Source organism: Brachyistius frenatus, unplaced genomic scaffold (genome assembly GCF_029030835.1).
Source record: "Brachyistius frenatus isolate BFR_SWC_R1_liver_20210118 unplaced genomic scaffold, ASM2903083v1 Contig_61, whole genome shotgun sequence".
Lineage (NCBI taxonomy): Eukaryota > Metazoa > Chordata > Actinopteri > Embiotocidae > Brachyistius > Brachyistius frenatus.
In genome coordinates, this window is record NW_027210660.1 from 1663543 (window position 1) to 1691379 (window position 27837).

The following is a 27837-nucleotide window of genomic DNA, read 5'->3' on the forward strand; positions in this document are numbered from 1 at the left end:
TACTCCTAAATAAAGCTCTGGTTAATCAGATTACAACCAATAACTGGCAGTAAACCTGGGGGCCATGTAGTACCCTGTGAGCATTGTGCTTGATAGAAAGTTAGAGGCAATGGGTTTAACAGGGGCCAATACCTGATTTATGCCCCAAAATAGGTCAATCAAGCCATTACGGGAAGTCCAGTAAATACACAACCTGTACCCATGTTGATACAGTATGATATAGATATGAAGTAGAGTGTATTATTTTCCCTATACTCATAAAATCCAGCATCATATTATCCCTCAAACTCAGACTGTGATCTGACACCTGCTAAATCATCTCCCTAGGTCCCTCCAGTGTCTCTGCAGGGACCTGCATCATATCCTCAGCATCTTATAATTATCTCCTCTTTTAAAGTCCAACCACAGCTTCACACTTGTCTCCCTCACCCCAAAGATTTAAAATATCTCACACTATATCTTTTCTCTTACCAATTTGACAAAAGACATTTCCGACACCATCCTCTATTATCTCCTGACTCAGCATCACTGCAAGAGTGATGCAACTCTGAGTCGAGTCTTATGTCATGAATCCAAAAAACATAGGGTATTTCCTGTATGTCTCACAGCGGGGATCAGAGGAGGGTTGATTTAACGCGCCAGGCCTGCAGTCACACATCCAAACATGCAAGTCCAGAACGCTCTCAGCAGGGTTACAACGCCAGTGGCAGAGTCGCCTCTGTAAAAGCTCCAGCTGGCTTCCTCTTTCATGACTAGACCTGCATCCCTTCAAAGCGTCCCTGTGAACTGAACTAATCCTCATTCATCCACAAACATGCATATAAATGCAAACACAGTAAAAGTACCAGTTTTACCATGAAGATTGAAGTGGGTAGGGGATGCTATTCTCCAACAGGTGGGGGGTTGGACTGCTTCGTCAGCCTCACTGACGTTCTTTAAATGACAAAAAAAAAAGAGCTCTCTCTAGATGATGCTGTGTCATCAGGTCTGATTGTTGATGTCCCTCTCATTCTACCACTCCATCTCCAGAGGCCACAGATTGTCTCGTATAAAAGCAATCAAACCTGCACCAAGGGGCCACCTTCTCATAATCGCCCTGCACAATGCTAAAATCAAATAAAGACAACACTGGCAATAACTGGTAATGATGAGTGTTGCTGTTCCTGTGAACAAGGGGACAAGTGTGTTGCCCTAACCGCTGTATTAGAAAACAATCAGCGTTGTAGCTGCACTTGTGAGTACTGAGGTCACATCCTCTGTATTTATATTTCGTGGGACTTTGGTCACTTTCAACATTTTACATTTTACTTGGAATGAAAAGATAAAAACAAATTAATGTTAGTACCAACACGTCGAAACATTTTACTCTAAAACAGAGAGGTCCACCTTGTCTAACTCATGGCAGTGCATGAGCAGAAGTCAGGGACTTGTAAGCCATTAGGACACACGTGGAAAATATAAATGACATACTGGATAAGTAACTCGTTTACCTGCTGCTTGATAAAACGGCGGGGAAATACCACATGGATTCATCTTCTGGGGACCGTGGATGGCTTTGATGAGTAATATATTCAAAAACAAATAAGTAAAATAGAAATAAATAAATAATTTTTGGAGTCTTTGGGTGGGTTGTCAGATTTTTTTTTCTTGTGGGTGGTGGGTGCATTGTGATGTCTTGGATTCAGGACCTCAGTAAGTCCTTTAAATATATAAAGATCTGTCTATGGCACCCTAATCAGTAAAAACTGATTAATCTTTAAAAACAACCCCTTTATAGGTTTTATATATATTTTATATGCTGGGAGGGTGGGGTCTGAATTAAGATTACACACTAAACCAGGTTTAAAAATAGATCTATGTACAATTTGACAGAACAGAGTCAGACAGCAGGTCCTGTCCAGGTAACGGGATCAGTTCTGAAATGAGGCTGAGACAAGGTCAGCCTCCAGCTCCTCTCTCCTCTCTGTCGTCCTCTCCGTGTGGAGCAGGCCTAATGGCCGCCCGTTGCAACATGACAGCTTCAACTTAATCCTCATTAAGCACTGTAACAATGCAGGAAGTAGCTGCTGCAGTCACGATTAGACGGGGCTCACTATTTGGCAGGAAATGACTCCTTTCAGCAGCTACGTCCAAGACACCTAGAGCGTCCCAAAAGTTTTCACTTCTCACCAACCCTCCTCCTCTGGTGAAAACACATTCCTCCGGCAGCATCAGGCACGAGGACATGATGGAGGAGAGAAAAAAACAAGATCATGTGGTGGAATTAACTTCATTTTGAAATATAGGCTATATTTATTTATATAAATAAAAAAAAGATGAGCTCTCGGAGGGGTCTCTTAAATACCGACGTATATGATAGGCTGCAAGTTCATGCTTGAAAAGCAAAGACGATCATGTGTAAAATTTCACAATAAAATGTAAACAACTTCATATCTAAGGTAATATTCATCCTTACGTTTACTTTATAAACAGCAATAATTTAGTCCAAACTGGGTCTCGTATGATTGACATTTTATATGAAGCGTTACTTTTTACTCAAAGCACATATTTGTGCTATTTGTTTATAGGCTAGGCTATAAATTTGTAAAGACAATATTATGTGATTCAGACTGTGTCCCGCATCTTATTAGCCTTTTTTTTCTCCAACTTACTGAACAATGTAAAATATAGTACTACTATATCTTATCTCTTAATAGGTAAATTAATGAACACAGTTAATGGCACAGATTACTCAGATTCAGTAAAATGGCATTGCCAATTGCAATTAACGTTTAAACCGGGCAGTTTCATTAGTACTATAAACATCTTTGATTTATGACATTTAAACTGAACTTGTAAATCCTTCCCAGACCTCTTCTAAAGAACAATAAATGCAGATGTCGTTACATATAATCAGTGTAATGAAGCTATAATGGAGTCACCATCACGTGTGTCCCTCTGTCTCCCTCTGTGGCAGGACTCTGAAGGCTGGCTGCTCAGGAGGAAAAACCCTGTCACCCTCTGCCCCTGGTGTGCCTTCATTCACCTCACATGCATGTAGACCTCCCTGGAGAGGACAGGTTTTCAAAACAACTGGTCCACCGAGGGGCAAATATATCACCCCGAGTGAACTGTGGCTGTGTTCAAACAGCTAACATTTGGTTTTCTGTGAAGGATATTCAGGTTTGAGTGTGTTGTATCACACACACCACATTTCCTTTTCACCCAACATCTTCTGCAACTCACACACTCAAATACAATTTTGACTTCTGTTTTTTAAACATGGGATCACCTCAAAGACAAAATGGCTTCACAAGTTGATGATCTTCATTTCCCTCTTGATGGCCGCTGCATTAGACACACTTTTTCATCTGCTGTTCCTCAGAGGCCAGCCCCTGGATTGGGAGCATTGATTTTCACATACAGCACAATGCGTGTAGTGTTTCTATACAACAACATTATTATAAAACTAATCCCCCTCCTGAGTTTATATAATAGCAAAACCACAATGTGTGTACTTTTTTTTCTTGAGGAAACTTTGGCTAAGCATGAATTGTACAGACACTGTCACACAGAGTTCACATTAACCCAACAACATCCAAGAGTTTAATTTTGGCCATTATATTTTACTTTCTAGTTTTTTATGTTTTTTGTTATTTCTTCAGCCTTTTATGACTGATTACTGCCTAAAGATTTAACCCTTTAAAGAGCAGTTATAATGTTAAACTTCAGCTCTTGTGGTTGTTAAATTGCTTTCAAATTTGGATTTCAAAATAAAACTGCTGTGTGGTCCTAGAGGAGCACTCTTTAGCTCCTGGACTTCATAGCTGCACACACATTTGTGCACTGTTTTTAAATGAATGCTATGACGTTTTAGATCTTTGGATGTATCTGTCCTACTGTTTCAGGAATTATTTATTTCCCATTTATTTCTGTGTACTAACATAAAAAAAGAGAACCCAGACAGACGGCAGTGGGTGGAAGTGCAGACTGATTTGAGTTGCCTGCTCAAACACAATAAAGTGACTGTGACATTAATTAATGCAGATTTCACAGTGCGAGTCAGGCAAGTATCAAGAGTCTTTTTACAAATTTCTTATGATGTAGGGAAATTAATGGAAATCAGTGGAGGCATTAAACAACTGAAAAAGTACATTCAAATTCAAATACATCACAGCAGCTGTGATGTAAATGGACTGTTTGTACTAAGGGGGCTAATCATGCAAACATCTCTGGTGTGATCATTTTCAAGTAGCATTTTGTTGCTTCACTAAAGTACAGTGCGAACACAACAAAAACAGTCAGTGTTATCTACTCCACCGACTTTTCTTCATTCACTCAGCATCTGCATTTCTCTGTATTCAGTCAATTACAGTCAAACTTTACAGGTTTATTCAATAACATTCAAATGATTCAACTTGTGAATTTTTATTTATTAAAAAAAGTAATTGAAGAGTTGAAGTGAAGCAGTTAAAACAGGAATAACACAAATGAAACGTTCCCTTTTATAATATGCTGTAAAATGCCCATAAAATAAACAGCATCTATACTCGCTTTGTTATTGAAGTCATCAATATGCAAATCAATCAGTAGTTTATTTTGAAATCTATCAAAATAAACTATCAGTATAGAAACCTGTCTTTAAAAGATAAAACAATTTTTTTTTACCTTTCCTACATTAGCGTAGTTTAATTCGTAGTTGTACCAGTTATTTGATAATATATCAAAACTGTAATTAACCATACTGACAAATAAAAATGCATCTGGTCCAATGAAAAGCAACATTAAATAAATAAGTTATTTAAATACAGATTTATATTGCCATCATTTGGAAGAAATGTGTATAACAGGAAAACTGGAGTGAAAAAAAACCAACAGTTTTTCCAAAAGGTTCACATGAAAAAAAATAAAAAGGTGAGTTTCATCATGAAACAACATTTGTACAAAGAGGTAAAAGTCAATCCTATTTATCAGAAATATGACTATTATTACTGGTTTCTCAACCACAGGCAAATTGTGCACAGCATACAAACACAGTGAGCGTGAAACAGCAAAACTCTGAAGGGAAGCACAGTCAGGTAGCAAGTGTGTTCAGAAAAATGGCCAGATACTCTTTGGATGCATCACAGTCTGAAAACATGTTGACACTTTTAATAGTGTTGAAGGTCAAGCAAGCCAGTGGTTACTTTTATATAATACGATAAGCTGGTGTCATAACTAAAATCATTTTTAATTGTCTCAGCTCAATGTGAATGGTGACATTTGTACCTTTTCAGTGAATAAACTACACATCAAATGTGTCACTACACCACATTAAGATTATTACAGATATATTGTGTATGTAGTGTATATCCAAATGTATCCCAACTAATGCTGTCACAACTGTCCAACCAGTGCTCTGAAATAACAGTATTCAGTTTATGCACGACAACAGACTGAATCCAACTTCACTGTCTGTTTGACCAATGGATTGTTCAAATTTAACAGTAATTTAACTTTAACAGCTAAAAGCTATATTTTTTTTACTTTATTTCATCCAAAATTACAACGTCCTCATGATGGTCTGGCATGAAAATGTTAAGAGATAAGGTAAATGAATGTGACAAATCAGTTCAGTTATATAACAAATACTACTGGTTTTACATAGATATATTGTAGCACGTCAGTTATGATTAGTTGGTAGACAGAAAATTTGTCTCCCAATAGTTTTGAAAATCAATTAATTGTTTTGAGGCATCTTTGAATGAAAAGCTCTGTTAATGTGAGTATTTTCTGGTTCCTTTAATCCGCCATGACAATTAACTGAATATCTTTTGTTTGTGGACTGTTTATTAAGGCAAAACAAGACATTTTAGGCTGCTTTTGGAAACATTGGTTTACATTTTTCAAAATTTTCTGACATTTCAAAGACCAAAGAACTAAACAATCAGTTGAGAAAACAATCAACAGATGAACTAATAGTAGTGTTAGTTGCAGCCCTATTAGTTAATGGGCTTTAAGGTGGATTTTGTTCTCTTTGGACTGAGCTACAGCAGCTGTTTTCATTCTTGCTATTGAGCTAAATTAACCAAATCCTGGAGGTTACTTCAGATATACCGTCCAAATATAAAGGTGGTAGCAATTATCATAATTTTTTTCCCAAAATGTCCAACTTTTCCTTAAGTTTTTGAGGTGGTAGAACACCTTATCTTTCAAAGGAAACTTTAATTGCTTAAAATCCAGTCCTGAAGCCCCAGTGCCCCAAATAGGTGAAGGCATGCACTGAGTGGAAGTCATCCAAATGACACAGAGCAGCAGGCCTTCTTTTTAATTTCATTACTCTCCCTGTCTTCTTACCCTTTTATCAGCTGCTTCTCCTGTTATTTTTGCTCAGTCTTCTTATGTAATTTTCCCTCCAGCAGCTCGTCTGGCTTTCCCCCCTCAGAGTCTTGTTCTCAGAGCAGGCTGGCCAGAGTGGTTGTCGGCCCGTTCTGAGGCTGAAACTGCACAGGTGGGAGGCCGTCTGTCCACTGCAACACAAAAGTCTCTTTGAAAACTCAAGCGAGGTGAAGTGACTCACTGTTTACAATATGACTGGTTGATGCTGTGCTCACACTGATGAGGTTGTGCTCGGGGAGGCTGCAGGCTGTGATGTGGTTTTGTAGGAGTTTCTGGGAGAAGTTCTGATGCATCTGAGCTGCCTCGTGGGCATCCATGGTGTTTCCACAGGCCTTGTTCAGATCTGCTGGGGGAAAGAAATCCTAGTAAAAGTAGTGATGATAGTGGATGTTTCATGACTTTAGATCCAAACACTAGATCTAACCTTGAATAAGCTTTTAAATGTATTGAGTTATTGCAGTGTGATTAAGTGTTTCTTCACCCACTTTGCTGTTTTCCCCAAGCCTCGTCCAATCCTTACATCACTGTGTGACGTATTGATGCTACTGGATGAGAAATGCATATGACTATCTGCTCTGCAAGGGATCTCTCCCAGCATGCTGAATATTGGGGCACAGTGGTACATTGGAAAATAAACTGCTTCAGTTATGATAGTGTTACAAAGTGACAATATATTATATATAAATTAATATAGTATTATAGAGTGACAACAACAAAAAACAACACTTTTCTGATGGCTGGTGGATACAATATTTTTCGTCTGCGCTAGAAATATATCAAAGTGATGTCATGGTGTGTTCATGTGTGCAGTTATCTGTGGGATAAAAAATTATAATAGTTACAAAATAAGAATATCGTCCATATATATCAATGAGGATTATCAAACCTATGATAACGGGTAACCCAACACAGCTGTATAGTTCAGCACCACAAACTGCATCGTCCAAAATGATCATTAGGTTGAATCAGAACCTCTCTACAATATTTGAACAAACTCAACATTAGAATCTTTATGTGGAAGATATCTATTGCAGGACTGTTGGATTAGCCTTTAATAGCTTTAACAAGATGTACCTAATAAACTGGCAGATGAACGTTTACTCGAGGTTGAAGCCATTCCATTTTGAGACACTCCATGTGCTGGGCTCTTGCGCCCCCTTCAGGCTCTCTTCAAAAATGTGAATTTTCCCTTTGGGGATAAATCAAATATCATCTTATTTTCTGTAGGATGTAGTTTCAATGACCATTTCAGCTTGTGAGGAGCTCATGTCAAGAATTTAGACTTTCTTATTTGATCAAATGGGTAAATTAAGTTCTTTCCTGAAACTTAACATCACAAACTGTGAGTGGAGCATGAGTGACAGCTCTACCTTTGAGAAGTGCAGAGGACCAGAGCTGGACAGATGTCTGGGATCTTACTGGCCAGCTGCATGGCAGGAACCACCATATTGTTACTTTCCTGCAGGATATTTAGAAGCAAACATGCAGTCAAGATCACATATGCAGACTGAAGATAAGCATACGGCTGCTGCATGTGGTCTAACGGGTAGGCACAGTGGTGGTTGGTGGACTCACCCTGTGGTTGCCTAAAACAAAGAAGATGTGTCCCAGCAGGACGAGTGAGCAGGCAGTCAGCCTGTTTAGATCCTCCGCATTCGACATCTTCAGAGTCTCCCTTAGAAATCTTCTGTTGATACAAGCTTACATGTTAATATCTCTTATTATAAACAAAAGAACAAAGTCAAATTTGACTAAATTAAACAGAAGCTGTTCTTACTTTGCCTCGTTGTAACGTCCCTGGAAAAAAAGACAGCAGCCCTCTGATGTAAAACGCTGCAGCTCGTAGACAATGAGAGCTGCAGAGGTCAAAGTTACATTATTTTAAAATATTGCAAAAAAACTTGGAACAAATTAAGTAATGTGTTGTTGTCTACAAAGCATCTATAGTTACCTTACAGGAAAGTTGTGATCAGGGTTAATCCTCTGTAAAAGGCTGTACAGCTGTTTATTAAAAAAAAAATAGGTGAGGACCACAGAAGAAAATCAATACATACATGTGCTTTTGAACATGTTTAAATGTTTGAGGAGGCCGCAGTTCTCTGACCTCTTGCTGTCTGTTCCCTTCACGGATGTAGACGCTGGCCAGGTTTGTCACTATGAACGTCCACAGCTCCTGGTGTGTTGTCATCTGACAGAAGAAAGAGAAAAAGAACGAGATAGATGCTGGATAACAGAACCAGAGCTTTTATACAACAAATGATTCCTTTGTTACATTCAGTGCTGACACGCGCTTCCTTTGTGCCTTCAAAAATTAGCTTTCAGGAACTTATGCAAACAAACAAGTATATTTTTAGTTAGAGCCCAAACAATATTAGAGTTCTTTTGGCCGATAGTCATATTAGGAAGCAAACAAATTTCCAATATTGCTTATTGACTGATATGTGGTTATCAAACATTTAAACTTTATATATCCAAAATTGATGTGGTAGGCTGGGCTCTATTTTTAATATTCTACTGAGTTTCCAATATCCGAATGAACTCAAGAATTCAGAGAGAGTTCACAGTCCATAATGAGCTGATAAACTAAACAGAAAAGAAGAAATAAATCAGATATATAAAAGTGACAATATGCAACTCACCTGTAGAACAGCAGTAAACTGTGCCTCAGCGTTATCCATGCAGTTCACTGAGATACAGTAAAGGCCCTGACACAGAAAAGGAGAAGACAGATGTGTGAATGGTTCACATTATGTGTTGTAAACAGTAAGCAGTTCAGTTCTTTACTCCGTCCCCAACTTAAACAACACCATAAATGAGAAAAATGTCCATGTTTTCTTTGCTTGCACTCACCAGCAGTGTATGAAGCTGGGCTGCATGATTTGTAAACAGCCTGGGAGACTGCTGGCACAGCTGACACACCTGAGAAATCTGAACACAAATCATCACAATCTGAATCTACAATCCCAAAGTTCACACAATCTCCAGAGGACGTTGCTGTTAGAGAGTGTTTCTTTGTTCATAATCAACAACTGTCTGGCAACAAACACCTGAATCTCTCCTACTGATGACTCACTTCTTGTAAGGCCTTGTGTCCGGTGACCAGCCGGCACATGATGATGTGCTCCAGCAGGATGACTTGGAATGTGAACAGGATAGGAGTGTTGTCCAGCACTTGGAGCACATGCAGACGGATCAGAGTCGAGTCATTAACACTGTCATCGAGGGGGAGATAATCAGTGAGCGTGTTCCAACAAACTTACTCTTCAGCTTCTCCAGCTGCATGAGAGCTTTGTCTGTGTACTTCTGTGCTTTCTCCAAGTAGCCCGCCTGCATGGAGTGCATCACTGTCACCTTTTGTACACACAAAAAAACAAACACATTTTGCACTAGATTTTCAGAATATTCATATCTTTCAGAAGCTGTGTAGGTGTGACAAAGTCTCACCAGGTACACAAGCACACACATGTGCTCCTTAGCCAGTGGAAGAGGGCTGTAGTAAGTAGCTGAAAAAGCAGCCTGCAGTGCCAGTAGGGAGTTTGCTGAGAAATCTGGATCGCCTTCCGCAGCACTGGTTTCGCAGAGTCCACCAGGTTCTTTAAAACAAGAGACCAAAAAGCTAAATATTATTTTACTTATGTATAAAAGTTATACCATAATATGCATTTTAACGTTATTAAACTTTAAACTAAAGTTTCCTAATGACTTCTTTTCACATTGCATTATCATTATGACAGGATGACATGTCAGGAGAGGGATGCACCGACCTGTTGACAGTAGAACTCTGACAGAATACTGGCAGCTTCAAACTTGACATCTTCAAATTGAGAGATCTGACATACACCAATAAAGAATTTTACTACCTCTTAGTGCCACTGTAAAATCTCCACTTCATAAAATGATAAATTGGTTTGCCGGATATGCAACACACCTTGTATTAGTTTGAATGCATTTTCCTATACATAAAAAAAAGGATACTTGTTGTGATATGAACCACTGGGGAAAGAAAATAAGACGGCAAAGTATTAGTGTCAGTATGAAAGTATTAAAATAAAAGCATCACACACTGGTGGACACGCTTCTAATAAATGATTCATTGCACTACAGCCCGGTATCAAACAGAAACATGGCCTCTGCTCACCGCTTTCTCCAGCCGAGTCTGGGCCAGCTCGCTGTTCTTTGTGTGGCGGTACAGCACCGAGCCCAGCTGGAGGTGCGTCCGGGCCTCGACCCTCGCAGGCGGCTTGAACTGAAACACTGCCTGCAAACAGTGAACGCAAAGACTGATCTTCGGCGGACTCGACGTGCGGAAATGTTCGGCAAAGCCCAGCAGGGCCAGGTACCAGGTACCAGGGCTGCGGGACCTCCGGGCTCGCTGCCATGCTGAAGTCGTCCGAAGACGAAACAACGACAACAAAATGTTTGACTTTATCGCTGTGGGACGACGTCCGCCGAATATGTGTTTTCTACCTGAAGCTACTCAGGGCAATAACAACCTCCGGTTGTTGTTTTGTGAAATAAGATCATATGAATAAAACAAACACAAAAATACGTTTTGTTGAAATTACGTTTATTGTACTCGCTTGAGATTACACAAATGTAATATTCACACCAATAAAGGGTATTTCACTTCATATGTCTACGAGACAAAGGAATATTATACAATACGACGAAGCCTCCTTTATTTTGAAGGGAAATTCGTCAAAAATAAAACTACCACTTAAAAGTTTCATTTTACTTTCAATTTTGCGTTCCATGTTTCGATGCTTACATATCACTTATCTTGCCTTGATAACACATTACCTACTATTTAAAAAAAAAAATTTTTTTTATACGAGACACACCCTCGGTGATATATATATATTTAAAAAAAATAAAAAAAAAATTAGTGGAACCAATGTTTTACGGTCTATGTTCCAAGGGAGCAAATGTATGTGTGGGACATATGGCGGAATTTTCTATTCACTTACGTCGTTACGCTGAATTCTCTGCTCGCCGGAAAGGCTGTCTGTAGCTTTGCGTAAGTAGGATTTGATGAATTTCTTTAAGGTGACTTTTATTCAATGAAAAAAAAAAAAACGAATTTTTAAATACAGCAGCAGCTTTATTAAACGGTGTCTCTTCAAACATCAGCAGGTCAATCAAAAATATATCAGCTGACGATAACGGACGTTATCATCACTGGCTGAATCACCTCAATGCAAATGTGTTTTTTTTGTTTTTTTTTGTCTCCCTCATCATCTGATATCACCCCTGCTACGTCTTTATTCAGACTGGACAATAACCTGACAAAATGGCGATACGGAGGATCACGCAGGAAACCTTTGATGCTGCTGTCAGGGAGAACATGGATGAGTTTGAGATGAGGCCCGATGAGGCTTTGAGGGAGGCTGCGGAGCAGTTTGTGTCTCAAGGTAAATGTCATAGTAATTACAGTGTCTCGTAGGTGGTTGTCGTTGTTGTTGTTGTTGTTGACTGTTATTCTTACTGACTTTCCGCGGTGTGAAGACAAGTCCATTATGATCTCCAGGGAGAATCAGAAAAACACCAGTGAGATATACAGATATAAAATGTCAAGATGTCTTAACTGTTCTATGCTCTACCAAATAAATTAAATCGTTAATGGTCTAACTGCAGATGCTTAAGTCACTCAACTTAAGTCCTAAATTATTATTATTATTATTATTATGTCAGGAGTTGGATCTCTAATGGGACATCTTACAGCAATCATGAGATCGGATGATGGATGATTACACTGGTATAGTGCTCAGGAAACTTTCAGAGAATTTGTTTTTGCCGCGCTAAAGTTTTACATTTTCTCTTTTTCAAAAATGACAACAGCTGTCTCACGAACAGATCATTTAAACACTCATTGTCACGGTACAGACTGACATCTGTGTACTTTTGTGGGAGAGGTCTTGCAAAGTAATTTTCCTCCTCCTTCATTCCCTAATAAACTGGAGGCCTCTGTCTTGGATAAAGGTCCTGTAACCCATAAACAAATTTAGACTGCACCAGAATACTGAGATCCACCTTCTGTTTTTTGTCATTAGCCTTAAAGTTTGCAGATATGAAGAGGAGAACACATTCACACCAAGCCTTTTATTCTTACTGTACACTCCTGAGATGTTAGAGGGTTCACTAATTACATTATTGTGACCTTTTGACATTTTTTGTTGCGTCTAATTCATATTGTGTTTTGAGTCAGAGCATTAACCCCTATCTTGTGCGTATATACAGGTGTGGACCTAAGCTGTATAGTAAAAGCTGTCCCAGCTGGATCAACTGTTGACAATCAAGAAGATCAAAAACACGAGATCTTACAGGTGAGTCTTGACCTGTTTCGACTTAATGCAGAAAGTACCCGTCGCCCAAATCTCACATTGTGTTCACCGCTTTCTTCACTCACAGGCTTTAGAAAACCTCCACATTAGAAAAGACTCAGCTGGTGTGGGGGAAGTGGCAGCACACTTGAAATGCTTCACAGAGCATTGTTTACTTGGATTTGCCCAGAGGTACCTGGCTGCCCAGAAGGATGCCTACCCCGTCATCCTCTCCTACTGCAAGAAGAGTGTGGAGGATCAAGAAGCTTTGTTGGCTGCACTGGCTGCTCTGGCCGCATTAATAGATGGACAACCAGACTTGTTGAATGCAGAGGGCAAACAGCTTCTTTTAGATGTCCTGAAGAAGTACCAGGCAGATTCCTCAGTGATGCGTGTGTCCATCTGTGCTGTGCGTCGTTCCTGCTTAAAACATGAGCAGAACAGGCAGGATTTAATAAAAGACGGCGTCCTGCCTCTGCTGACTGGTGCTATTACTCAACACGCTGGATGTGCCGAGGTGGTCAAGGAGGCCTCTGCAGCTCTCAGGGTCATGACCTTTGATGATGATGTCCGAGTTGCATTTGGAAATGCGCATGAGCACGCCAAGATGATTGTTCTTGAGCACAATGGACTGAAGGTTTTAATTGAAGCTGCCAAAGGTAGGACCAGCTTGTTCATGTGTGTTTATCACAGTGATATATATTTAGCTGCTGCATTTTCCTCTGATTACTTATGTGCAGGCACATTTCATTAATGTAATAGGTTTATTTCTTGTGTATCTTCCTCACAGTTCACCTTGGTAATACTTCTGTTCTGAGTGAGCTGTGTGCAACTCTGTCCCATCTGGCTGTAAGGAACGAGTTCTGTCAAGACATCTGTGATATGGGCGGATTAAAACTCATCATGACATTACTGACAGACAGCTATGAGTCAGCGGTAGAGTACAAAAAAACGATCATGGTACAAACTGGAGATTGAACTCCCGTGTTTGTTCTTCTCTCTGAGTTGTTTGTCTTCTTGCAGGAGTTGATTCGGCAGGTCTTCAGTGCAATGCGAGCTGTTGCAGGAAACGATGACGTGAAAGATGCGATCGTTAATGCTGGTGGAGTTCAACTCATCGTCATCGCCATGAACAGACACATGAGCAACTCTGGTGTGAGTTAAATGTCATACCTACATATGTAACGACTGTGAATGGGTTTCCTCGAGTATTAACTACAGATGTCATGTCGAACTTTTGATTTGAGACATTTAGTTGATTAAAAAAAGGAATTTTAAGTCATACTGGGAGGCAACAAATATTCTAAGATCATGTTAATGCTCTGCTTTAGGTGTGTGAGCAGGGCTGTGCATGCCTCTCTTTCCTTGCTTTACGTAAACCCAGCAACTGCCAAGTCATCATGGAGAACGGAGGTGCTTTGGCTGCTGTGCAGGCTATGAAGGCTCACACTAATGCTGTCAATGTACAGGTAATATGAAGTTATTAATAACTAATATTCTCATGTGGCGAAGGAGACCCAAGTCTTTATGTTTGTGTTTTCTCTCCCTTTATAAACAGAAACAAGCATGCATGTTGTTGAGAAACCTGGTTTCACGCAGCCAGAACTACAACCAAACAATCTTGGAGATGGGAGCAGAGGCCTTGCTAGCTCAGGCAGTACAGACCCACAAAGACTGCAGCGATGTGGCCAAAGCAGCCCTCAGAGATCTCGGATGTAAGGTGGAACTACGAGAGCTGTGGACCGGCAAAAATAACAGCCTCACCAACTGAAAGTGGAGGAGAGCATCACAAACGAAATGAGTTTCAAAATGAAATGCTGGGATGTTGGTAACTGCTGTATATAGCCAGTGTTTGAAGCAGATGCACCTACCTTGTTATGTTAGAAATACGTGTACAGCGTAGTTGTTGTAGAACGACCTGCAGGCAGTGGGAACAACCACTTCACCAGTCCCACACACACAATGCCTTCGGTAGGTTGTATAAATTCAATAAAAAAAAGTTCATAGTTGCTTTTGTACGCAAGTTTTTTTTTCTGAAACACATTTATGTTCATGAGATTTCGAAATGTAAATTTGAGTTTTTTGTCCCATGGGTTAATACAAAGGTATTTGCTGCTATGCAAATAGTTAAACTAAACTGTACTGTGCAGATTTCTTTCCTTCAGTATGATGAGACAAGGTTAATATGTATTGAATGCCTTTTTTAATTGAGCTAAACACTTCCTTTTTTTAAATGCTTGATTTGTATATTTACGGCCCGAGCACCGAAGGTGCGAAAGCCCAATTGTTATTCGTAAAATTATTATTCTTTTCATCCTGAAAGTTCAAATGCATTTTTGGAGGCTTTATCATATTCAAAAACTCGTGAAAGTTAATACGAAAATCCGTGAAACTCTTTCTCCTGCCGCCAGTGTTTCAGTTTTGGGTTCGTGTTGTACATGCAGTTATACTGATGCCAAATTAAATGTCAACAATAATACAAAATAATATTCCCATGACTTTTTTTTTTTCATATTTTGGACGACATGCTGGTATGACAGTGGTGCAGTGGTTAGAGCGGTTGCCTCACAGTGAGAAGTAACTGGGTTCGATCGCCACTTGAGGCATACGTCAGTTCAGAAAAAGGTCATACCCCAAAAAGTGATACAAAAAAAAAGTCCTTTTTGTATATAGTATATAATATATAGTATAGCTAGGGCGATGCGGCTAAGTTTGATGTTTCATCGTGACACAGAAAGTTGATGTTGAAGGTCAAACGATGCTCTAAACCTTATGAAACTTTGCACATGCGTCAGGCACCAACTTTCATGAGTTTTTGAAGATGTTAAAGCTGCTGAGAAAAGCAAAACATTTTTTAAGAAGAATAAGGAACAAGATTGAGAATTTTTTTATACTGCAAGCGGGAATATGTGGACCCTCGCGTGCTGCATGTCGGGGATCCAGCGGGTCGGGGCCGCCGGCTCCCCGACGTGCAGCATGCGAGTGCCCGCATGTCACTGCTTGCAGTTTTAATCATTATTACAGTGTAAAACAACATTATATTGCGTATTCTTCTTCACTTTTTTGTGCTCCCCCTGCTCTTGCTTTGTGCATATATAGTATACTGTATTTCACAGTACACTGTGAAACTGAGGCTAAAGATTAAAAATCCAGTGAACTTCACAACAGTGCTGGAAGAAGTATTCAGATCCTTCATGAGTGTAAAGGTACCAATACAACAGTGTAAAAATACTCCTTTACTAGTAAAAGTTGCATGAAAAATCCTACATATTTAAAAGTACATAAAATGTTGTTAAAGTTTTAAAGTAAAAGTACTTGTTTGGTCCCTCTGACTGATATATTATTATACAGGCATTAGATGGGATCATTAGATTATTAATGGTTTTGGTGGAGCCAGTCTGAGCTACTTACTATACCTACTTACCTACTATATCCAGTTAATATACATGGACAGCAGTTAAATCTGAGGGGTCGTCAGATGATTATTGGAGGAAAGAAAAAACTAAGTTTGTAAATTTCAAATTTGTACATCAAAAGTAACTTACTGTCGATAAATGTTTTTGTATTGTAAAAACAACATTTCCCTCTGAAATGCAGAGGAGGAAAATAAATAAAGTAGCATAAAATGGAAACCAGTTAAGAAGAAATGCTTTAAAGTACAGTACATAAGTAAATGTACTTAGTTACTTTCCACCACTGCTCCGTTGTCACAAGGACAGATACAGGAGATCATTCCTGCCGACCGCAATAAGACTGTACAATAACTCACCTCTGGCAAAATCCATCACATAACAACAACGCTGTTGACTGTGTTTCTTGGTTGTTTGTATATAATATATATAGATATATACTGTACTGTATATACTGTGCATTTTATATTTATATTTTATATTTTTTACTGCTATTTTACCGTTATTTTATTGCTTTTCTATTGTTTTATTATTATCTTATTGCTTCTGTATACTGCTGTAGCGAAAAAAATTTCCCCTCGGGGATGAATAAACCTAACCTAACCTAACCTAACCCTTCACAGTCAAAGAAAACCCCCTGAAGAAACTATAGTATGCCCAGTCCTTGCCAACTGTGTCTCCTGCTCACGCCCCTCTGACCGACCTATCCGAGCATGCTCCACCTCTTCTGGACTCCATTTCCCACAATGCACCGGGGGGGCTCGTCCTTGTCAAAGTGGTCGAGCTAACGTGAACTGCCCGGGGTCGCTGACAGGAGTAGTAACGGCAGAAATACAACAGCATGGAGGCTGCCTGTCACTTCAAGTCACCGCTGGGCTGATGGACTTGAGGCACGCGTGGAAGACAGCGCTTTCAACAGCGGGACATGTTTTGCCGTCAAAGACCGGAGTTTACCATTCATGTTGCCACCGCGCGAGATAAACACTGACGTTAGTGTAGCAGCGAGCTAACTGATAGCTTCCGTTACTTAACCTGATATATATATATATATATATATATTTTTTTTTTGCTGAACTTGGAAACGTCCGACGTGACTCTCGACATCCAGAAGAGGGACATCAAAGCACCAGAAGTCTTCGCGCTCAGGTGAGACTCACAAGGTGAGATCTCCGGTGTTTGTGCCCCCCATTGACAGCTGAGCTGTTTATGTTCGTGGACAAGTTTCGACGAAGTGCAGAAAGGAGCAGCTCGGTGTTTCATTTCATCAGTGGATGTTTGTTCCTGCTTTGAGTTTACAGCAGGACAAAACAACGGAGATGAATCAGATAATTAATCAGCGGAACATGTTCGATCGTGTCTGTTTTTATTTATTGGTGAATTATTTTTGAACTGTTGTTCTGACACGCAAACAAAAACAGTTTAAAGATGCATCATATGAAGGAGGCAGTTTTTACACGACTTCTGTCGGACTTGTTTGTTGACCGAGCCGATCTTATCGTGTTGTTCGTTTTGTACGACAGCTGTAACAAGTGGTTGACTCATCGATTAGGTGAGCTACAGGAAATTAATAATCGATTCATTTAAAAAAAAAAAAAAATTAAACAAAAAAAAGAAGAAACATTTCAAAGAACTGATCAAATTCTCTGATTTCCAACTTCATAAATGTGAATATTTTCTGGTTCCTTCAGTCCTCCATAATAATAAACTGCATGTCTTTTGGTTGGAACGAGACATTTCAGTGTTTCACTATTTTCTGACCTTTTTTTTTAAGACCAAACAGCAAATCGAGTAATTGAGAAACTAATCAATGAATGACAATTGCACACTTAAAACTGCTATAATATTTCTGCTCATGTTCTTGACAGCTTATCTGACACACAACATTTAACTGATATTTGACTCATGACCATTAGGTGTTACGGGTCAAATGAGCAGATCGGGTTTTACAAGGCACTGCTGAGCATTAAACACTGTTCATCCACAGGGCAGCTCGACCTCCATCGCTGTTGTGCTGCAATGAAGCCTGAGGCGCACAAAGCAAAAATGACCAGCAGTCAGGAACGAGGAACTGTAAAATGATATTCATGGTGAAAGAGGCTGTTGGGACGTCCCGGGTGAGGGATGGCCTGTGAGTAAGGACAGTAGGTGAGGTGACCGGAGACGCAGCAGGGCCTGATTTACTAAAGGTTTGCGTGTGTAAAAGCACGTGCAAACTTCACATCACCCGCAAAAAAACAAATGTCCAAGCTGATCTGCTAACGACGTGCAGTGAGGATTACATCTTTCAAATGTGCAATTTAACTCACGTCGTCCATTTTGCGTGTTTTCCTGAATGCATATGTAATATTTGGAGTTTCTACTGGAACGTGCAAAATACTGGGAGGGGAAATACAAATACATACATTTAGCACCCGCAATGATATTTACTAAACCTGGAAGTCGAAACAGGAGAAGTGATTGATGTGTATTTTAGTACGACTGAAAGGAACCTATTAATCAGGTGCGCAAATCTGGAGAGACGACTGCTCTCATTGCTGTGAGAAGGAGACGCAGAGAAACTAAAGAATATGTAGAGAACGTGTTTTTACGCACGTGGAAACATTTCTGAGATGTCAGAGGCAAAACATTATTAAGATTTCTTAATTTTTCACATTTCTGAGTTATTGAATGATGATTTACAGCCAACAACAAGGAGGAGCCACAAAATACCAGCAATTCAAAAAACGTCTTACGACTCAGCATGTTCCTGCCTCTGGGTCGTTCCAGCGTATCTCTGCGGGAACATCACGCCCAGTCCCGTTAGTCAGGTGTGACGTCACAGGTGCTGAACGTGTCCCCGCAGAATTCACAGGTACATAAGGGTCCGGAACAGTCGCGAGGCTCTGAATGAAACTAATTCACCTGCTCATCACAGAAAGATCTGGACCTGCTGCTCAGTGTTTGTTGGAGGATCTCATCCACCGTCCTTCCTGTTTTATTATAAACCTATTTTTCACCTTTTTGTTTTTCCCACAGTATTGACTTTCTTACTGATAATCTCCTATATAACGTTTTGTTCTTGTTATATTTATATTTCTTAATTTCAATTGGATCAGATTTCCTTTTCCTTTTGCGGTCGCTCTGTTTTCCATTGCTGGAATCACTTTAACACACACAAACCCTTCATTTACTTACAGCGATTTGCCGTTGATATCGGAAATATTCTTAGTAAATCACCCGCAAAAAGGGTGCAAAATAAATGTGCAAACCTTTTTTGAAAAAACACACAATTTCGTACCCTTTATTTGAGATCTTAGTAAATCGGGCCCTAAGTGGGCCTTTGAGAATCTGGCTTGAAGCCCTGTTGTACTGATGCCGATATTAGTTGCCCATGACTACCCAGCTTTTCAGCAGACCCTCTGTTTGCATGCTGTGTCACGGCTTTCAATCTTCTTTTGCTTCATTCTCTCCACTGTTGCTAAACTCCTCTAATGTGTTTTTTTTTTTTTTTTTAAACAGGGTCCATCTTCTCAAGGTACGCTTCAATGGATTCATCTAATGCTGAAGCTCCTTTGCATCATTGTTGTTGATAATATATTGAGCCAGACAGAGAAAGATAAATCAGACTGGAGCATTTAGTAGTTAAAGAGACAGATATTTCCTCCAGGAGTTAGTAGAGGCGCAAACGGGGTTCAGCTGTTATCGTTCTGATACTTTGTCAATAGTTTCATCAGCTTTCTTTTACTGCATTGCAAGTAAATAAAAAGTTTCAGAACAGGAGTATAACCTATTTATATGTTGGATATACCTGGAAACCAATCGTAACCCTAAATCGAATAAATTGTATTCTTGATATCAAAACTGACTAAGAAAAGATTGTAGGACTTAGAAATCAGTCACAATATCACTCATTTTGTCTTCTGTCATCTTCCTTTTAACTTTATGTATATTCTTTTTTTTGTTGTTGTTGCTTTTATGGAAAGTGGATTTATACTGCAACACTAAAGCCATCAGCTTTCTCACCTGTGATTCACGTCTGACATACTCGGCAGTTTTGGACTTGAGACTGTTATTTTAAGTTATTTTGAGCAACGCTGGACTGTGAAACTTCAGTCTCACAGTCCAGCGTTGTTTCAGTCAAGTAACTATGTAAGAACGAAGCAGCGAGCCTGAAAGGTTGAAGCTCGCATGAATAGATGAATTGTCCGGTGAAATGATTAGCTCACTGAAAAACATGCAAATGCCTTGTGTTGTTAAAAAGTAGTGAGATCTTCATCTTTACTGAGTGGACATGCAGGATTGTCCTGATTGTGCAAAGCTGTGGTCAAACTGCTCTCTAGTATGTTAAAGGAACGACCTCAGTCCTGCTTGTTGCTCAAACACAGACCTTTCACCTACAAGTCGGAGAGTGCTTCAGTCTATCTATTGTGGCTCTACACAGTCCCTGTCTTTATATAGCTGTGGTTGAATATAACCGGATTATTATCCAGGCAGCTACTCACACGAGGTGTGTATTGTATTTATAGTTTGTTGTTTAAAAATAACCAGCCTCTGTCAGTCATCACACACTCTCTCTCTCTCTCTCTGACGTGACACTGCTATAGTCTGCAGGGGAATGCAAAGCAAGAAAACAGATTTCTTTGTTTAGACTTGATTTCTAGAGCATTTATTCCCACACGATGAAGCAATATTCCTGATAATGTTTATTGTATGTTTGCTTCTTCACAGAGTCAGATTCCTGCTTGTCACTTGATCCTGATGCAGAGTAACAAGAGTGGAGGCTCGGCCATCTGAATGAGCTGCCATTTGTTTTATATTTAGGATAACCTAAAACTGACGCTTGCTCCCCCCCCCCCCCCTCTCTGTGACCTCTTCTCTCCTCTGTAGCTCTTTGGTGCTGGTGTTGCTCCGCCCCCACCCCACCCCACCCCACCTCCACCCACCTTCTCCCCGTGGTTGACTTCATGAGCGTGCTCAGTGTGTAGTCCTTGGGGATGGGGAGTGGAGTCCAGGAACAACGGGCACCACTAACGCAGGGAGAAGTGCTGCCACTGGCCTCCTCCAGTCAGTCAGAAGTGAGCTATAAGGTAAAAGCTGAGACCCACTCAGAGGGAGGTTTTCCCTCCAACTGTCACTAATGTGGCCGTTGGACTAATTGGGTTTCTGTCGATAATTTCATATCAATAATCCGTTCCGGTTCAGATCGATTTCTTTCTATGTTTTATTTTGGTGATTACATACTGTAGGAAACTGACACACTGCTTAAATAACTTTACTGGGTTTTTTTTTTTAGACAAACGGCAAATTGTGCCTTCATCTGGTAATCTGTAGCGGCAGAGTTGTTGTTGCATCGTGATGCTGTTTCAGTGTCCTTGTTTTCATCTTTTTTACTGTCTTTGTTTGATGAAAATTCTGTGGTGTCGTCAAACCAGGCGTACCTCGTCCTGTTAGTTGCTGTATTCTGTGTGAAATTGATTAACCGAGCCGAGCTCAGCAGCTCCGGTTCATTTAACAACATCTGCTCCCATGTGTGAGGTTTTCTGAGCTGGTTAGTAAAATGTCAACTATTATCCCAATGTAACTCTGGCTTAATGATCAACTGCATCTCAAACACAACTTTGTTCTCGTGAGGTCGTAGCTGGAAATTTACAGGATTCACTCTGTTGCTGCTGGTGACCTTAAATGTGATTCCTCCATTGCTGAGCAGGACCTGAAGCAGACCGTCCTCAACTCGCTGTTCTCGGGGGCTTTAGCGGGAGCTGTGGCCAAGACGGCTGTCGCCCCGTTGGATAGAACTAAGATCATCTTCCAAGGCAAGTTGGATGCTCTGCTGACCTAAAAGATGAAAGTGTTTTTAGGCAGCAAATGACCTGAATGAATGACATGGAGTTAGGTAGTTATCTAGTTATGTGGTATTGGTGTTACTAAAAAGACAATAACTGAATTTACCAGATACACCGCAAGTACTTTATTAATATTCTTTATATGTTTTATTTTCAGTGTCTTCAGCAAGATTCTCTGCCAAGGTTAGTTTGAGCATCACATCCGTCATGTCAGTTGTCTGCTTCTCATTCATAAGAGTTTAATTCCACACCGATTATGATTATGAGATTTACGCAAATGACTTATTTTAAGTCAAACCCTGATCTTTTTCTACATCTAGCCTGGTGGTTTTTGGTGCCTAATCCTAAGGCACCTCGCTTTACACGTTAGGCGAGGCAAAATGTGACACCGACACGGTTGCTTAATTCATTTCTATTGCAGTTAATCCCAATGTCTTAGTTCAGTTTAATTCACAGTTAAAATGAACATCCGTTCACATTTGTTTTCAGTCTGACCAAAACATTTACGACAGGAACAAGTTGAAAGGCAACAATAGTAACCAATGCATCATAATTCATGTTTATATGTTTATCTGTTCACTGCGTCGCAGGAAGCGTACAGGTTGATCTACCGCACCTACCTGAAGAATGGCTTCTTCAGTTTGTGGAGGGGGAACTCCGCCACCATGGTGCGAGTCATCCCGTACGCTGCCATCCAGTTCTGTGCACATGAGCAGTACAAGCGGCTGCTGGGAGGCTACTACGGCTTTCAGGGGAAGTAAGTGTCCATATGTTTTTACAAATCTTTCGCCTGTTTCTGAACTTCTGTCTCACATGAACTCCTCAAAAACAATTTAAAAGCTGAGCGGACACATTTGTTTTACTGTCTGTTCCAGAGCTCTGCCTCCGTTGCCACGGTTACTGGCCGGGGCTATGGCCGGTACCACGGCAGCCATGCTGACCTATCCTCTTGACATGGTGCGAGCCAGGATGGCTGTAACGCCAAAGGAAATGTAAGGCCGTGTTTAGGTGCTAATAGATAGTCATCAGTGGGTATTTGTGAATTTAATCAGTGGCCACTGCACTGCAGCAAAACTACACACGGTCCATGTTTAGGATGAAAAACAAAACATTAACCTTATTAAAGAAAAAAATGACACAGCACAGCCTTTTATAGTGCAATGAAAGTATTCGACTACATCTCTGGAAATCGTTGTATTTCTCCATCAGGTCTTAGATCTGCTCACAGTCATGCTTTTGACACTCAATGCTCTGTTCATTTTCCAATATTCACTTCTAAAGACTTTAAATTTGCCAGTCAGAAGAAAATATTAGTAGGTTATACAAAGAAATGATTTTTTTTTTTTCTGTTATTTTTGTCCCTTTTATATTTCTTGTTGTTGTGTCTGTTGTAGGTACAGCAACATTATGCACGTGTTTGTACGGATCTCTCGAGAAGAAGGCCTGAAAACGCTGTACCGAGGCTTCACTCCCACCATACTGGGTGTCGTCCCCTACGCTGGCCTCAGCTTCTTCACCTACGAGACTCTGAAGAAGTTACATGCAGGTAGAGCACCGCCACATGTGTATCTGTGTATTGATCCACAGCCCTGTTCTTTTTTTAATTTTTTTTTTTTTATTGTATGCACACACACCTAATGTCCACGTAAAACACATGTCCCTCCTCCATGCAGAGCAGAGCGGCCGCGCGCAGCCCTACTCGTATGAACGTCTGGCTTTCGGAGCCTGCGCGGGCCTCATCGGCCAGTCGTCCTCTTACCCTCTGGATGTGGTTCGACGGCGCATGCAGACTGCGGGTGTCACGGGTCACACGTACAGCACCATCCTGGGCACCATGAAGGAGATCGTGTCCGAGGAGGGGATCATCCGAGGACTGTACAAAGGTCTCAGTATGAACTGGGTCAAAGGGCCCATCGCGGTGGGGATCAGCTTCACCACCTTTGACCTCACTCAGATTCTCCTGAGGAAGCTGCATCAGTTGGGCTATACGGATCGATAATAGAGAGAGAGAGACAGAGAGAGAGAGTTAGAGAGAGAGAGAGAGAGAGAGGGAAACGGGGATGACAGAAACCCCGCGAGTCCTCTGAAGTCAGAGAGTGAGGAGTGCCTGTTGCTGGATAGAAGCAAACTCGCGATGGCTCAGGTTGTGCAGCTAATATTAAGTTATTCTCTCTTTGTCTGTGTGCAGCAGAGGTAAGTTTGGATGGTGCAGTTAACCCTGTTGTCATGTTCGTCTCAATACGATCAATGATTTTACGCGTGTACACGTAACTTGTGATGCCTCTCATGAACCAGGCCTCTGAGTGTATCGATCGGTCAGAGAGCGAAGAGGCCGAGGTCTCCGAGCTGCCCCGTGTGTCTGCTTCTATCGGACACTTTGCAATGCGATGCAGGTGTCCACTCATTTACTATTCAATTTTAAATATTCCTACGATTTAATGAGAGTAAAATATCCTCCCTTGAGATTTATTTTGTTGTGAGTGAATTTGTTTTAAATAATTATACCAAAGGTTCTGATGTGAGCGAGCTGCTGATGACACGATGGTCGTGGTGTTAATATGTTTAACTATAACTGGCGCAAAGTTTGTCAGCACTAAGGTTTATAGCAGCGTTGTAACTGCTATCAAATAGTTCATCTCTACCAATCCGGGATCTTTTAAGTGGCACTTCTGAAGATTGAATTCACGCCGTTATTTGAAGTTGAGCAGTGACTGCCGACAAATGAGCTCTATTTTATGCCAGTGCCAACAGATATGAAATATTAAGAGTGCCCGTAACGTTTGATGTTTGTTTTCACTTCCATCATATCATGAGCTTTTGGGAAGATTGTTGCTTGCAAGAGACACCTGTTCATGAAATATCAATACAGATTTCACTCCAGTTTAAGCCGCTATTGACATGCAGTCCTAAGTGATCATCATCGAGAAAGTTTATTGGTAATTCTCCAAATGTGGGATCTTATGCTGTGATTTTAAAGGAGCAGTATGTAGGATTTAGTGGCATCTAGTGGCGAGGTTGCAGATTGCAGCCACCCGAACACGGGAAAATCTACCATGACCACCAGGTAATGTAGTTCCACGAAATTATGAACGAATGAAAACATAATAACGAATATTAAATTCCATTTCTGCCACCTAACTCCTACACACGGGCCCTTTAACAGCTAATGTTACTAATGTAATCCAACACAACGGCCCTCAACGACTAGTTTGGGAAGTTTCAAATGTCCCATTGTTGCCGACGTCGTGAGAGAGATGTTTCTTTAAATACATTGTGATTACTTTACAGTATATTCAGAAGCATTTTTAATATTGTCACCCTTGTGTGTGTGTGTGTGTGTCGCTGGTGTTGGAAACGCACACCAACTGCACACAGTGCACAAACGCTGTCTTCCATTTGCTGTCGGTGCGACGGCTGCGTGGTCTGTCTCTCAGCTGCCATTAATGCCTGTTTGGTTGAATGACTGACGGGTCGATGAGATAACTGGAAAACTCCTGCTCAGAGGAGACTCGCAATGCAGAGCTGCAGCAGTATTCACTAATGGACTGATTCAACTGGAAATACGTAAACACCTCAGATCATTACATTTAGTTACAGGCATTCGTTAAGTTCCTTTCTAGTTGATTTCAGTATTGTACTTTTACCTCAGCAGCACATAATTTAACGTTGGTGTAACTGTGACATATCGATGTGTTGTGTGTGGTGGTGCCATTTGTGCTCATTTGGCTGCAGGTGAGACAGATTAACGCTTTGACAGTATTGACGATGCCGGCTCAATGGTTTCTATACTTTAGAGCACACGTGCCGACGCAGGACGGGTGAGCAGCCGAGCACAGAGCCAAGTGGAGCAGAGGGCGGGACGTGTCATCTGCACCAACAAACGACAAGTAGGAAGGCCCTCGAGATAAGAAACAAGATTGACTTTTATTTTTTTTTTTTTATCTCCGTGCTAGGGCTCTACAAACGGTCACTTTTTATTGGTACATCTTCAGATTTGATGAATTATCAGCAGAGAAACTCCCAGAACTGATACAAAACCCAGAGTAATGCCTTAATGTTGACAAGTTTAATTCAGTGTTATCGGGCAAAAAGGACTTTCTGTAATTGAATCTCTGAGAAAGTTGGTGTTTTAACTATGAAAATTATTATCGCAGTCGGGATAGATTTTTGTCAATTAACCAATTGATTAATCCAGTGATTGTTTCAGGACGCTGTAGTGCAGAAAAGACACCTGCGTTTCAGCGCTGATACCAAGGTGATTCTTTTTTGATTAAAAAAAAAAAAAAAGTCCTATGGGCTGTAAAAACTTATTTTCTACGACCACTTTTCAAATGTAAAGTGTTGTAAAAAAAAATTAAAAAAAAGTCAAAAATGAGCAAATTGTGATTTAAATCACTCACTGTCTCATCAAAGAATAATAAAAGAAGATGAGAAATCTGAGCACCAGATTTAATTTTCAGTGTTCACCCTCGGGCGCGCATGTTTTGGTCAGAACCAAATAATCTTAAGATTCAATACCGAGCTTTATTCAGTGATTTGAATCAATTCAGCCCGATTTGGAGACCTGCCTCCGTCTGACCATCTTCCTCTCGGTCTGCTCGGGAATGTTGTGATTGTTTTCAAGCAGGATCAGTGCATATAATCGCGAGTAGAAAACCCGGATGCCGTCAGCTTTGCAGCAGAGCAGAGAGGCAGGCGGGGCCGTCGCTCTCTAGGTGAGGAAGACCTGTGACACTGATGTGCTCTTCTTCCTCGTCTGTTCGATCAGCTGCAGGCAGGTTTAGTCTTTTTTAATATCAATCAGTTCTCTGAGCGAAAGCTAGTTACCGACTCTCAAGTGCCTAACAGCAAGGAATAGTAAAGTGTTTTTTTTTTTTACTATGACTGAGCTACTTCTACTAACCTTTTTGAAGATTGCTTCCTTTTCTAGCCTCGTTTCAGTCTTTGAGCTCCGAGTATTTCAAAGGCAACAGATGGTTTGAAAGTGGTTTGAATTTTGGGGATTTGTGACTGAATGTATTTCTTCAGGTCCAGTTTTTGTGTGTGAATTTTGTCAAACTCAAACTGCCTTGCAGGGTGAAATAAACAATTTGTGGTTCCCCATTCATTCTGACAGAAGTTTCGGACAGATTTAAAGGAATGTAGCAGGAATATCAAAGCACATTTAATTCTTTCTGTACCCTGATTTAAATCGGAAGAACAGAATGATTCATGTAATGTCATGTTTTTGCCTCCCTTTTGATCTGCCCGTAGATTAAAAGAGTAAAAGAAGTACGCTATAACAGACAATCATTAAATGCCAAAACAAATGTTGGTTTCAAAATGAAATCATCTTTGATGAGAACATAGACAGTGGCTTAACGAGAAGAAATACTGAAACACTACAGAAACTAACTGCTACAAATTGTGATTTAGTTTATTTTCTTAAATCAAATGTGGTCGTTTTAACCATGTTTGCGGGAGCTCCCACACACGCAGACGTACAGTTTGTGTGTTGCAGCCGATCATCTTCAACAGCTGTGTTGTAAATCCCAGTGATTTGTGCCAACTGAATGTAAACGCACCTAGTACTACTAACCACACCCTGTGTCCAGTCTCTAGTGATGATGATGATGATGATGATGATGGTGGTGTATCCCGAGGTTTGAAATATCAACTTCTCAAATAAAACTGGATGTTGACATTTTCGTGTTAATCGTTTCGCTGGTTTTCATGTCACGTTTGAATGATGTATGTTTGGACTTTGAATCAAACACTTTCCCTCAAAAATTTGTTTTGATTCTTGTTATTTCTCAGATGTTTTGACCCTGAAGGTACTGACGGATGTGTGTGTGTGCAGAGTTGATAATAACCTCTGAAATCCGAGCTGAAGGTGTGTGACCACTGATTGGAAGTTAATCTGGGTGCAATAAACAATTTAGTGTGATG

General features: G+C 40.4%; 3 protein-coding genes across 4 annotated transcripts; 2 read left to right on the top strand and 1 right to left on the bottom strand.

Annotated features, from left to right (window-relative positions):
* Window positions 1-4391: 4391 nt before the first annotated feature.
* On the bottom strand, window positions 4392-11111 carry mau2 (MAU2 sister chromatid cohesion factor). Its single transcript, XM_069706262.1, is given in 19 exon segments — window positions 4392-6488; window positions 6573-6700; window positions 7728-7762; window positions 7764-7816; window positions 7933-8044; window positions 8135-8163; window positions 8165-8213; window positions 8309-8358; window positions 8462-8545; window positions 8997-9062; window positions 9208-9285; window positions 9431-9528; window positions 9618-9708; window positions 9802-9833; window positions 9836-9950; window positions 10122-10187; window positions 10333-10350; window positions 10496-10737; window positions 11093-11111. Coding segments are annotated over 19 exon segments (1440 nt in total). The 3' UTR covers window positions 4392-6413.
* A 174-nt stretch (window positions 11112-11285) lies between these two features.
* armc6 (armadillo repeat containing 6) lies at window positions 11286-15189 on the top strand. Its single transcript, XM_069706174.1, has 8 exons — window positions 11286-11374; window positions 11627-11768; window positions 12595-12680; window positions 12766-13336; window positions 13468-13613; window positions 13701-13832; window positions 14009-14146; window positions 14236-15189. The coding sequence occupies exons 2-8, from the start codon at window positions 11648-11650 to the stop codon at window positions 14446-14448; spliced, it is 1407 nt and encodes a 468-aa protein (XP_069562275.1). The 5' UTR covers window positions 11286-11374; window positions 11627-11647; the 3' UTR covers window positions 14449-15189.
* A 1669-nt stretch (window positions 15190-16858) lies between these two features.
* On the top strand, window positions 16859-27604 carry slc25a42 (solute carrier family 25 member 42). Of its 2 annotated transcripts, none has more exons than XM_069706175.1 (8): window positions 16859-17247; window positions 20954-21153; window positions 21774-21879; window positions 22067-22092; window positions 22500-22666; window positions 22785-22901; window positions 23304-23455; window positions 23583-27604. In XM_069706175.1, the coding sequence occupies exons 2-8, from the start codon at window positions 21061-21063 to the stop codon at window positions 23906-23908; spliced, it is 987 nt and encodes a 328-aa protein (XP_069562276.1). In that variant the 5' UTR covers window positions 16859-17247; window positions 20954-21060; the 3' UTR covers window positions 23909-27604. The 2 variants fall into 2 exon arrangements, with proteins under 2 accessions (XP_069562276.1, XP_069562277.1); XM_069706176.1 differs by having other exon boundaries at window positions 16859-17233.
* The last annotated feature ends 233 nt before the right edge of the window (window positions 27605-27837 follow it).